Consider the following 13322-nt stretch of genomic DNA (forward strand, 5'->3'; position numbering starts at 1 on the left):
CTAAGTCCTTGAAACCTGATCAAAGAGCTCCAGATTATCCAATCAACCTGCATCCAACATTTCCCTTGCCTTTCAGGACCCCAGCCTTCCCCAGGAGGAGCGATATTAAAGGTCATTAAGGTCAGCCTCACGTGATCCACGTGTCTTCCTCCAGAAACAGTTTCATCGGCCTCTGTCTGAAGGAACTGCAAGGTCAAAGAAATGCTGCCCCACAAGGCAGCCTGTTCCAAGTAAAACAACTGTTAGCCTGCATTTGATTATGATGGTGGCAAGACCGTGGGCTAATTCGGAGCATGCATGATTAATGGAAGAGAGTTCCAAGATCAGATTAGTATTCTACTTCCCCTCTCGGAAGGCAGGCTATCTCAGCAAGACATAAACTCTTTTGCTTTTACCTCCTACTAGGAGGCGTTTTCTTTTCCTACTAGTTGATGGAATTTTCAGCCCTCTTTTAATTAAAAAAATAGATATAATTATCAATCAAAACAAATATTGATAAACTGCATTTATATTATCTCACACTTGTACCATAGGCAGAAATTCTTCACTAATTCAGAGTAAGTGACGGTAAGGGCAGTATGATAAATGAGTTCTAAATAAATTCATTCGCACCGATTCAGAATCCTTTAAAAATAAGCCTCCTTCTTTTCAAAGGGCATATGATAACCAAGGCTCTGTTAAAATATTTACCATCCAACTGAATTCGAGAGTTCTTTAAAAAGCTCAAAAGTAAGTTTGTCTTATTTATTTTTAAATTAGGTGTTTGAAATTTTCAACTTATTATTTTTTAATGATTTTTAATTTATTTTTGAGAGAGAAAAAGTGTGAGCAGGGGAGGGACAAAGAGAAAGAGACACAGAATCTGAAGCAGGCCCCTGGCTCTGAGCTGACAGCACAGAGCCCGATGCGGGGCTTGAACCCACTTACAGTGAGATTATGACCTGAGCCAAAGTCGGATGCTTAACCAACTCAGCCACCCAGGCACCCCAAAAGTAAGGTTGTTTTAAAATTAGCTTATTAACTGTTTCTATCTATAAGGATAATTTACACTCTACATTTAAAAATATGATCTCTGTGGGGCACCTGGGTGGCTCAGTCTGGTTAAGCATCTGACTTAAGCATAGGTCATGATCTCAGGCTTTATGAGTTCAAGCCCTGCTTCAGGTGAGCCCCGCTTCTCTCTCTCTCCCTCTCTCTCGCTCTTACTGTCTCTCGTGGGATTCTCTTTCTCTCTCTCCCTCTCTCTCTGCCCCTCACTCACTTGCACCCTCTCTCTCTCAAAAAAAAAAAGTAAAAAATGATCTGAGTATTATTTATCTCAATAATTACATTTGAAAGGAAGCCTCCTCAGACTCTCTAGTCTTCCTGTCACTCAAAGATTTTGATGATTTAACTCCCCTTCTGATTCTGGGCAGTTCCATGAGAATGAGAGGACACCGAGGTTTCCAGATGAGCTACTGAGCTACCGTAAGGCCGCCTATCTGCACGAGGCTGGAGGAAATCCCCAGGAGGCATCCACACCTCCTCTCTCAGGACCCAAGGGCTGAGCAGACAACTTAATGCACCCCCCCCACCTCGCCCCAGTGGCAAGGAGTCATGTGCTGGTGTTGTTACCTTGTGGAAATAATCAGTGGCTTCTGCCATTTCTGAAAAATTGGTCTCAGAAAGTCCGGCTTCACCCAGAACTTTAATCTTCTCTTGAATCATGGGCCTATTGGGGAGAAATGAGCTGCAGTGACTACAAGCTGCACAGAACCAGCAGACTGATTAAAAGGAGACCACCCTCCTTGATTTTATAGGACTGAGGCATGCTGTTTCACTTCTTTGCAGCTCTCAAGGCACAAATACCCATCCAAAAATATTTCCCTCCTCTCAGCTGTGAACCAATTTAGGGCTCATATCATGAGGTTCAAAGTTCTATTGGAAGATGTAGAGGAAATAAATGTCTCATTAAAACAAAATTCTGGGGGGCGCCTGGGTGGCGCAGTCGGTTAAGCGTCCGACTTCAGCCAGGTCACGATCTCGCGGTCCGTGAGTTCGAGCCCCGCGTCGGGCTCTGGGCCGATGGCTCGGAGCCTGGAGCCTGTTTCCGATTCTGTGTCTCCCTCTCTCTCTGCCCCTCCCCCGTTCATGCTCTGTCTCTCTCTGTCCCAAAAATAAATAAAAAATGTTGAAAAAAAAAATTAAAAAAAAAAAAAAAATTCTGGGGGCACCTGGGTGACTCAGTTGGTTAAGCATCCAACTTCAGCTCAGGTCATGATCTCGCAGTTTGTCAGTTCGAGCCCCACATCAGGCTCTGTGCTGACAGGTCAGAGCCTGGAGCCTGCTTCAGATTCTGTGTCTCCCTCTCTCTCTGCTCCTCCCCCTCTTGTGCTCTGTCTCTCTCTCTCTCGAGAAATAAATATTAAAAAAAAATTTAAAACAAAATTCTGAACCTGGTGCTCTCATGAGATGCCCAGTTAACAAATCCACAAATCCAAAGAATTGGGAAGCAGGGACCGCCTACACGTATGGCAAAGGTAAGACTCTGTAGTCATAAGGCTGGAAACAGAGTAGTAGAAACTAACGAGATAATCAAAAAAGTTAGCATTTGGCAGGGGTAAACGGCATTGGGAAGGAGCATTTCGGGATTTTTTGCTTGGTTAACAGACCTGAGCTCCAGCGTTGCGAATTTTGCCCCAGCTCTGCTGAGGAAGCACCTCCTGGCCCAGAGTGAGCCACTCTCTCCGATGGTCAGCAGCACCACTGGAAGATGGCCTTACTGTACCAACACGTGGCGTAAAGGGGCACAGGGGGATATCACTGTGTGTCTCAGCAGTGCTTTCATGGCTGGGACACAGTGTCTTACAAGCAAACCTGCACCTACGCTTCATCACAATCAGCTCCCCCCACCTTGGTCAGGCCAGTGGGAAAGGAGCCACACCGCCTTATTCCTCATGCACCCAGCAAGCCGTGAGTGAAGGCTGAGAAGGAGGCCCGGCATAGTTATGGTGGAAGCGGGAGGGCATCGTTCCTGGGCCTTCTGCACGGGTCCCTGAAGACACCAGCAAGAGCAGGGGCAGTTAGGAAGGAAAGTACATCATTGCTATCAGCCCCACTCAACCCCAGGGGCTGGCCATACCAGAGGTAGTCGTCAGCTGTGCCTTTCGCCACGAGGTAATGGATGCTCACGGAGCTGGACTGTCCGATTCGGTGCACCCGGTCCTCAGCTTGGAGCAGCACCTGTGAGACCCGGGGATGAGGACGGAAGCGGGCGGCCCCCTGCCCCCGAGCCCACCACACCCTTCCTCCTCAAAGGACTTCACTCCGTGACCCAAGGCAGCAGGCCAGAGAGCCTCTACCTTCAAACAAGCTGTCATCCAACTAAAGAGAAAACCAAACAAAAATGCTGGCTGGGAGAACTAGAATCTGTGGCCGGACAGCTGCGAATGGACCTCTGGTACCGGGCACAGCACTAGGTGCCACGAGGGAACGCGCAGTGAGCACGAGGCCGCACTGAAGGGCACATGAAGGAAGCCTGGCACACTTCCATTCTTCTCGCAGTGAAAGAAACCATTACCTTCTAAATAAACGAACACATCGCAACCAAGGGAGAGGCCATATATGATTAGGGGTAGGGCGATTTTTTTAATATGGTGGTAAGCACTACAATAAATAACAAAACCCAAGAGCATTGTTTCTATTATACAAGGCCTCAGCCTCGAAGCCCATCCATCATGAAGCAGGGCCCTCCGTGTGGCCAGTGACCCATATCTGCTGTCACAGCTCTCAGCTGATCAGATAAGGCCAGTGGGCACAAGGACCATGTTCAGGGAACACTCACCCCGGTCGCCTGCCGTGGCCCCATCGGCTAAGCAGCTCACAGTGATGGTTAATAGAAGGGACCCAGGCTGGAAAGCCAGAGGCCTGGGCTGCGGCTGCTGCCGCCACAGGACCCCGTTCGGGTAGAGCTATGCACCTGAGCTACCTGTGCCCCAATTTCCTCACAGAGGGATGGATGCTAAAGTTCCTTCTAGCCTTCTAAAACTTCCATATTCCCATTGGCAAGACGGAGTAGATAATCCTAGTCCTTACGAGGCTGTCGTGAAGACCTAACGAGCCAGTCGATGTGCGAGTCTTCGTTCCTTTTACGATGGATGTGTGGGAAGTAGAAATGTGTCTACGAGGCCCCACAGGGACAGACGGAAGAGTAACTGGCGCTAGGGACAGCTGACAGCTACAGGGAACCTTGTCTGCCCAGACTGACGCTCGCTCCTGCTGCCCCACGGCCACGAGCGCGCCCGGGGAGCTCAGGTCGCGCGCGTCCCTTACCCCTGGATTCCAGAACAGCTCGGCGAACACCACCAGGTCAGCCGAGGAGAAGGTGAGGCCCATGCTGGCGGCAGTGATGGACAGCACGGCCACGGCGTGACTCTCGAACAGCTGGAACTGCCGGCACAGGTCGTCCCGGTCTGCTGAGGAGGTGGAGCCGTCGATGCGGATGTGCTGCACGTGCTGCAGGGACAGGGGCGGGGAGCAGGGCAGGCTCTTTTCACTGGCATCACCCCTAAGATCATCCAGCGTGTTGCAGGTGGTGGTAGCTCTTTCCTGTTTTATTACTGAGTCCTACTCCGTAGTGTGGACGTGCCACAGTTTTGCCATACACCTCTGGAGGGAACCTGGGTCGGCTCCAGTGTGGGACTACTACACCTGTGTGTTCCTGTGCCGTGAACACCTGCACACGTGTTTCCGTGAACACACGCGCTTTCGCTCCTCTGAGGTTAAGTGCCCAGGGGCCAACCGCTGGGCCACACGGTCCTTGCTTGTCCAGTTTAGCTTTATTGGCTTTTAAGGGGCATTTATTTTTTTCTAACGATAAACATTACAAAAAAATTCAGATATCAATCCTATTACCGACCTATTTTTTCCAGTCACTCTTTTCTCAACGTGTATGATAATCTTTTAAACACAACGTTTTAGATCCTGCTTTTTTCTAATAAACATATTGTAAATAAACTAAACTATTAAAGTTTTCTAAAACGCAACTTATAATGTCCATATTTTGTTACGTGGCAACAGTATAATTCATCTGTTCGTGTGTTCCTTCACATTTGGTGGATTCTTAATTTTTACTAAACAAAGGATGCGTCGGTGAATGCCCACCAACAGCAGGTGAATGGATAATAACCATGGTATATGCATATGATGCAATATTACTTAGCAATAAGAAGCAATGACCTGCTCATACCCGTAATACCAGATAGGAATCTCAAAATATGTTGAGAGAAATGAAATTAAAAGAAAGAGTGCACACTGAATTATTCCACATTTATATCATGCCCTAAAAATGCAAATTAATTTACAGTGACAGAGAGCAGCCCTGTGGTGGCCTGGAGACAGGAGGGCAGGGAGAGACAGGAGAGATGACCAAGGGCACGAGGAAATTCCTGGGGCCAACAGACACATTGACTATCTTGATTCTTACCAAGCTGCACACTTTACATGTAGTTTATTCCACATCAGTTATAGCTCTATAAGGCTATTTCTAATATAAAATTTTCTAATAGAAAGAATTTCTAATAAAAATCTCTAAAACATTTTTAAAGGATGGGTTAAAATAAATCTGTTCATGGTTCTTTGCCCATATTTGGTTATTTCTTTAGACTGTACTACTGAAAATCAAAGTACTTGGGCAAAAGGGAGAGATTTACTTTAAGGATCCTGATATTATTGCAGAATCGCTTTCCAGTAAGTAACGAATGAGGATGTCCAGCTCACTGCACCGCTATCAAAAGTGAGCGCTGCATGTTTAAAAAAAAATTTTTTTCTTAATGCTTATTTATTTTTGAGACAATGCGAGAGACAGAGTGCAAGCAGCGGAGGGGCAGACAGAGGGAGACACAGAATCTGAAGCGGGCTCCAGGCTCTGAGCTGTCAGCCCAGAACCCGACGCGGGGCTGGAACTCACGAGCCGTGAGATCATGACCTGAGCCGTAGTCGGACGCTTAACTGACTGAGCCACTCAGGCACCCTGAGCACTGCACGTTTTTAAAACCTCTGCTGATGTGATTGGTTTTCATTTCTTTGATTATGAGTGGAGTTGAATTTTTTCATATCTCAGGTTCTTTTTAAACGGTCCTCTGATCTCCACAAAGTTAAGAAGCACAGATCTACACTATTATTTTTTATAGTTGAATGGACTATCATTTAGCAGTATGCCTATTGATGAACATTTAGGTCTCTATTTGATATTATAAATAATATCACAAATCTTATGCATAAATCTTTGAAATCTCATACATAAATCTGACCAGCTTCATTATTTCCTTAGGATAAATTCCTAGAAGAGAAGCTGGGAAAAATTCGAGTGTGCATTAAGTTATTGCCAAATTGTCCCACCAAAAGGTACCAAATGTACAAAAAAAAAAAAAAAAAAAGCCCTTGGTTTAACCACGGTGTATATGTGTGACCGAACAGATCCATATTTTTAGGTAATTTAAATCAGTTCTTTCCTTTGTGATTTCTTTCATTGTTTTTACGTTTAGAAGGTCATCCTGCATCCAATGATTAGCTATACATTCATCTATAGCTTCTTCTAATGCTTCCTGGCTGTAATGAGCTTTGATTTGTCTGAAATTTAATAAACAGTGAAGTTGAGTTTCATTTAAGTGTTCCATCCAATTACTTAGCCAATTATCCAAACTTGATCTGTTGAATAAATTAAGCGAAATTTTTGATGATTCCTTGATAGTACACTATTTTTTTTTTTTTTTTTTTTTTTTAAATACTAAAGGGCTACTTAACTAAAGAGTTCTTAACACTAAAGAGGGCTCTCCATTCTATTCCACCCATCTGAACACCAGTTCTGGGACAAGCATGAGTTTTATAACAGATTTTAATATTTGGAGACACAAGTCTATTAACATTGTTCTTTGTCAACATTGTCTTAGCTATCTCTCCTGCTTATTTTTTGAGACTCCTTTAGCACAATAATATAAAGTTCCCTTAAAATACCCAACTGGAATTTTTATTAGGATTGAGTTAAACCTACAAATTCATTTGGGAAGGACCAGTATTTTTACAGGCTTGTGCTTTTTCAATGGAGCATGGCCCAAATCTCTCCCAACTCTTCATTGGTTTCTACACTCTTCTTGGTGAGATTACTTTTAGGTACTTTATGCTTTTTTGTGCTGTGAACTTGAATATTTACTAATTAGTTATAACTGGTACACAAAAAATCAATTTATTTAGTGTATTTATTTGGAATCTAGGCACTCTCCTAAACTCTTGTGCATTCTAATAATTTTCCAATTAGTTGGCTTGAGTCTCCTGAATATACTGACAGCTCTGATTTTTCCTTTCCAAGGATTATGGCTTTTAATTCTACTGCCTGGCTTCCTGCATCACATCATATACAAAATTCAAAGCCAGATGGATTAATGAACCACCTCTAAAATTTTCAGAAAAAAAATAATTGCAGGAGAAAAAATTTATGACCTTAAAAAGGAAACGATTTCTTAAGCACATCCTGTGTTGAATTTCGAAGGGGGCTCACCTTTCTCTCAAGCTCTTTAGTAAGTGCATCCAGAACCACCTTATGGTGTGCAAACACTAGAAACTTCTCTCTTCCACTTTCCAGTAGGTCCAGGACGTATTCACTGCATTTGACAATGACAGCACAATGAAGTAAACATATACTTATCCAGCTGAAATGACTTCACTGCATTTTTAGCAGACACCTTTGAGGCACCTGCTCTCTCCCCAACCCTTTCCCTCCCTTTCTCTGGGAGCTGAGCTCTCAGCTCTACTGCTCACACCAGGTCACCTGAACAGAAGAAGCAAAATTAGGAGCTGCAGGGAAGCCACCTTCTGCCATGTGCTGAAAGAGTTATTCCTTACTTTTACGTCATCTCCCGCACGCTAATAAATCAAAATACTGTTATGTTTTATGTGTCTCTGATGATGTTGCTGAAACTTTCTTACTATCTGGGATCACAGAAGACAATTAACAGTTTCACTTTTTCTGCTCTACTCTTGTTGTAATGTGTTTTCAATCCAAATTGCAATGTCGTCTAAGATCTGAAAATGCCTAAGCGGGGGATTAAGGGATTCTTGACAGTAATCAAATTTCTGGAAGTGCAATATTGAAACGTAAGTATTAGTACTGAAGAGACGGTCGGGAAAAGCTCCCTAGTTCCCTCGCACATTAGACGGCAAGCTGCAAAGCCAACAGTTAAGTCAGTGGTAAGGGAATTTTTTTTCTGAGGCAAAGGAAGATGGAGTGAAGAACCATATTTGCATGCTCTTTATTCTCCCCTTGATTCACTTCTCTCTTCCACAACTGTGTTTCTTCTTGACTTCCCACGCCCATCTTTAGCCATGGCCCCAAAGGAAGGCAGCTACCCTGGGGAGCTGTAGGGTGGGGGTGGTGTATCACCCAGTCAACAAACTCGTATGGCTTCCCTGGGATTAACGCCCTGTGGAGGGTTCACAATCCCAGGACAGGTCACTGTTCCCACAAGGGCAACTGGAAGGTGAGCCTCCTCGGACACAAACAGGACTCACTCTGCCTGAGGCCTTCCTCACACGTGGGTGTGTCTGGGCACAGAAGAGACATTGCCCTCCATGGAGAAGGACAAATCTCAAAGGCTTCCTCTAAGCATCTAAGAATTATTTTCAAGCAACACTGGCCAACCAGGGAATGGATTTGAGTTTAATCTGTGAATAGTTGGTACTAATAGAATCTACTTTAATTAGTTTGAGAGACATAAAATTTGCCGTGATATAAGCAAGAAAGTTTATTGCTACAGCATCAAAAAGTCACAAAGCCATACAATCAAGCTGGACAGCTCATTAACAACTATAGGTGTCAGTTTTCCTAATTCCTCTCTCTCCTCTGCATCTCAGACATGGCTTTGTATTTCTACCCTTCCCAGGTCCCTAAATTGCCAGGCTGGAAATATCTGCCTACCACAATACCATTGGCTTTTGTATCAAAAGATGCCCATTAAAATGAAAACAGACAAACAACAGCAAAAAAGGGAAGAAAAACCATTAGCAGAGGAAATTGGGGTTTTAAGATTTATAATCTCATTTCCACTTACTAGTTGTATGACTCTGAGGCTCCGAGATATACATGAAATTTACTTAGTTTCTGCATTTTGAAAATGGGGCCAGTTTCACTTATTTGACTGATCTCACAAAGAGGCTCCAAGTGTGAAAGGAGTTAACAGATGTCAAAACTGGCTGGAAACAATAAAGCACTACCCAAGTTACCGTGGAATTTTGAGAAAGTATGTACAAGGCAGGTAATAGACTGGATGTCTGTGCCCCTCCCTCACCAAATCATGGTGAATGATAACCCCCAAGGTGATGTTACTGTGAGATGAGACCTTTGGGAAGTGATAAGGTCATAAGGATAGAGCCCTCATGAATGAAATTAATGATCTTATCGAAGAGACCCCAGAGAGCATCCTCACTCCTTCTGTCACGTGAGGACACAGCGAGAAGACAGCTGTCTGGGAGCCAGGAAGATGGCCCTTACCAGGCACCTCATGTGCCGGTGCCTTGATCTTGGACTTCTCAGCCTCTAGAAATGCGAGAAATACATCTCTGTTGTTCAAGCCACCCAATCTATGGCATTTTTGTTATGGCAGCCTAAACGGACGAAGACCAGATATTACCAAAGTTTATTTATGAGGTGGCTGAATGGCTAGAGTGAAACTTTCTAAGAAAAATGGCTGGCTCTGTGGCTAGCACTCAAGAGACCCTGGATTTTGTGGGTCCCGAGCTGAGAGACTGAGGGAAAGGATCACACCCTTGCCATCTGTTATTCAGCAGCTCGTGAGAGATGGGGTGGTGGGGGCAATTCACATTTGTTTCTGAGAGATAAGTTTCCAGGCTGTAAAACCACATCTGGAGTTCATTAGTTTCCTAACAGGATCATAAATGAAAAGGGCAGTGCCCAGAGGCTGAAGGAGAGCCGGCCAACATTCAGCAGTCTTTTTGTGCAGAAACTTAGATTTGAATGATGCAGTGAACTCACTCCCTTACTGCATTTAGGGGTGCAGAGGGAGAGGCTGGAGAGGCTGGGGTATCTGGAGGCTGAGTGAGAGGGTGAGGTAGGCTGTCTGTGTCTCAATTTATACACAGATCTTGGTCCCCACAGCCAAGCTGGCACCGCTCAGCCCACACTAAGTTCATTTTCATTGTAATTAAATCACTTGGACCATTATCCTGCCAGAGCCTCACATGAATGTTAAACAATAAAAAATTAGGCAAACGCACGTCATGAGAATTGCCTCAAGTTTCTACCACAGTGAATATTTGAACATGAGTGGGTTTTTCCTTCCTTTAAGAAAAGCAGACAATTTTTCAAGTCAGTGAATACATTTAAGAATAGGAATTATGACTTCAGCCTTAGTTTATAAGGCAGAAAGAAAACTCAGTGTGACAGTGGCCACTTGCCTGTATCTTTTGAGCAAGCTTGGACAGTTTGTATGACAGCCTTTCTATGTAGGTAAAGAACAGCTGAAACTTCTGTCTTTGGAGAACCCCAGAGAATCCCCATATGAGGGAACCTTCTCGGTCTTCCATGAAACCCCTAATGTTTTTCTACAGGCAAGTGACCATAGTTTTCCTAATAAGGGAAAAAGCTCCCCTTAGTGTTTGGTCAACCCCTACCCTCCTTGTAAGTGCAGCAGCTCCACTGATGAGTGGTCAAGACAGGATCTCTCAAGGACCCCAAACTCATACTGGCACTGCTCCCGGGACAGGCCCGCTTCTGCCCTGTGGTGATGAGCCGTGCTGCCCTAAGCCTTGTACGGAAGCAGCAATAATTCTAATGCCTGATCATTTCATACAGAGCAATAAAACCATTCTGGTGGACTAAGGTAATAGGTGTTATCTTTCGAAAGACGAGGGAGAGACAGAGGGTGGGAGAGAGAAGTCAGCATGTGGGGGCCACTCACATGACACACGGGATTTTCGCTTCAGCTGTTCTACTGAAGAAGAGGAGGAGGGCTTCTTTTTGCTGCCGGTTCTGTGGAAACAGAAGACTAGGTTTAAAGTCTCCCACTCCGGGAACCCTGGGAGAAGCTGACATAATCATCACCGCTCTGAGCTTTACAGACTCGAATGCCAGTTATCAGAGCCAGGAGGCCCTGACTTTAGCCAAGCCATAGGAACTGTATAGACTCTACCATGTCATTGGAAACGTGACATTACAGGGACCCGGTCGTCTCCCAAGAACTGTTGTGAGTACGAAAGCCCCCGGAATGGGGCTTCACCTGCCGTCTGTGCCGAGCTCACATGAGCGGCTGAAATGCAGTCTTGCTCAGCTATTTAAGCCATTTACTACAGCCAGCGACTTCCATGCGCCAGTGGCCCATGCTGTTCTTGCCTCCCCCTTTCTCTTCTGCCACATCGTGTCCATACCTCAGTTTACTTCTTTTTTTTTAAAGGCTTTTTTTAAAATTTTTTTTAATGTTTATTTTTATTTTTGAGAGAGAGAGAGAGAGAGACCAAGCATAAGCAGGGGAGGGGCAGAGAGAGAGGGAGACACAGAATCCGCAGTAGACTCCAGGCTCCGAGCTGTCAGCACAGAGCCCAACATGGGGCTCGAACTCATGAGCCATGAGAACATGACCTGAGCCAAAGTCGGATGTTTAACTGACTGAGCCACCCAGGCGCCCCTAACTAAGTTTAATTCTATCCAAGACTTACTCAATTGATTCCAACTGGCACCAATTAGCTTATTCTAGTATCATCTCAAAACCCTTATTCACGTGTTTTGGCCTGGCTCCCACATAAGGTGACTGACCTCCTAGGAGAAGAAACCATATTTTCTTTATAGTTTGCATCTAAATAAATATTAATTGAGAATGCTAACGCAGGAGATGCACACATAGTTTCACAATGTCACAAGATAACATTTTCTATCACTCTGGGCCCCCAGGGAGGACACTCTTACCATCTTCGCTAGGGTGGCCCTCTCCTTCCACTAGCAAGGGTGGGATTACAGATGCCCTCAGTTTTTCTGTGCCTGGGCCCTGTGAGGCCGGTCACGGACACAATAGCGTCTTCACGGAACAAAGAAGTGACCCCACAGTAATAACACATATGGCCCTGAACTCGTGGATAACTCAGGAAAGCAGCCACAGCCAGGCTGTGGAGCCTGCTTGGGACTGTGTCTCCCTCGCTCTCTGCCCCTCCCCCGCTTGCTCTCTATTTCTCTAAATAAATAAAAATAAATAAACTTACAAAAATAAGTAAAATGTTACTCATTACATACATTATGTATATCTCTATATAAGTGTACATGTATATAATACATGTTTTAAAGCAAAATACACACATGTTTTATAGAAACACTACCAAATGATACCTTAAACAACGGGCACCACAACGGAGGAGGAGCTGCCTGGCCAAAACAGCTCCCCGGCTCTTAACAGCATCTTTCCTCTAGGACTCGATGAGAAGGAAGAAAGATAACCCGGAACCACAGGAAGCCAGGGGGCCACTGACAGTGCAGTGGAACCACCATCCCTCCTATGTTGTGACCGAGGCCCAACTGAACAATTCAAACTTCCCGGGAACTCTTATTGGAGACGCGACCCCGTGACAGTGTCTTAAACTCTTTCTCAGCTACAGGCCCTGTTTAGACTCGGATGGAGCTAGCTCACTTCTGGCCAGTGAGCTCACAGACATCCTGAAGTCCATTCATGTCCCCTCACAGGGTCCTTGCAGCAGGCCAGGCCCTCTCACATAACATGGTCCCTCACAGGATACACCAAGGGGACAGAGCCGGGCTTCCAGGTACTGACCGCACCTGCAGCGGGCGGGCCACAAGCAGACGGCACCCCGGTCGTCCTTGGTCCTGACATTCACTCCCACGCCCTTTGGACACCACCACCGCTCTCGTCAGGTCCTTCCCTCCCACCCACGCTCGCTCACTCCGCACTGGCTAACAAGACAGGGAGAGGAAACGGCGGACAAGTGGCGGGAAGCCCTCTGAGAGACCTTGCCCATGTGAGGTTTGCCGAGAGCTGATGAGGTGCGGCAGAACAAACACCCAGGTTCACTGGGCACCTGTGATGTACACCAAAGCCTTCAAAGTACACACGTCCCTGAGCGGCGGTGACTTTCTCCTTCAAATCTACACTCACCATATAGTCCACATTCACCAGTTCCTATGTAAGCTGCTATTACTTAGAAAAGTGAGCTGAAATAACTCAAATGTCTGACTCAAAGTTATTAGCAAAATTATAACATGGGCATGGGGGAAGTTTTAAAGAACATTTAACAACATAGGAAAGTGTTCACAATGTAGTTTTGTAACCTGT

General features: G+C 45.3%; 1 protein-coding gene across 6 annotated transcripts in view; it reads right to left on the bottom strand.

Moving 5' to 3' along the window:
* SMARCAL1 (SWI/SNF related, matrix associated, actin dependent regulator of chromatin, subfamily a like 1) overlaps positions 1 to 13322 on the bottom strand; it is a 54482-nt gene that overhangs the window by 1502 nt on the left and 39658 nt on the right. For 5 of the 6 annotated variants that reach the window (XM_058705562.1, XM_058705581.1, XM_058705553.1 and 2 more), the window contains exons 13-17: positions 10950 to 11020; positions 7535 to 7637; positions 4312 to 4494; positions 3122 to 3222; positions 1615 to 1711 (exon numbers count right to left, since the gene is read on the bottom strand). In XM_058705562.1, the coding sequence (XP_058561545.1) occupies positions 1615 to 1711; positions 3122 to 3222; positions 4312 to 4494; positions 7535 to 7637; positions 10950 to 11020 (555 nt within the window). The remainder of the gene's footprint in view (positions 1 to 1614; positions 1712 to 3121; positions 3223 to 4311; positions 4495 to 7534; positions 7638 to 10949; positions 11021 to 13322) is intronic. The other variant, XM_058705600.1, reaches the window with a different exon arrangement.

The sequence above is a fragment of the Neofelis nebulosa genome, chromosome 2 (genome assembly GCF_028018385.1).
Source record: "Neofelis nebulosa isolate mNeoNeb1 chromosome 2, mNeoNeb1.pri, whole genome shotgun sequence".
In the NCBI taxonomy this organism is placed as follows: Eukaryota; Metazoa; Chordata; class Mammalia; order Carnivora; family Felidae; genus Neofelis; species Neofelis nebulosa.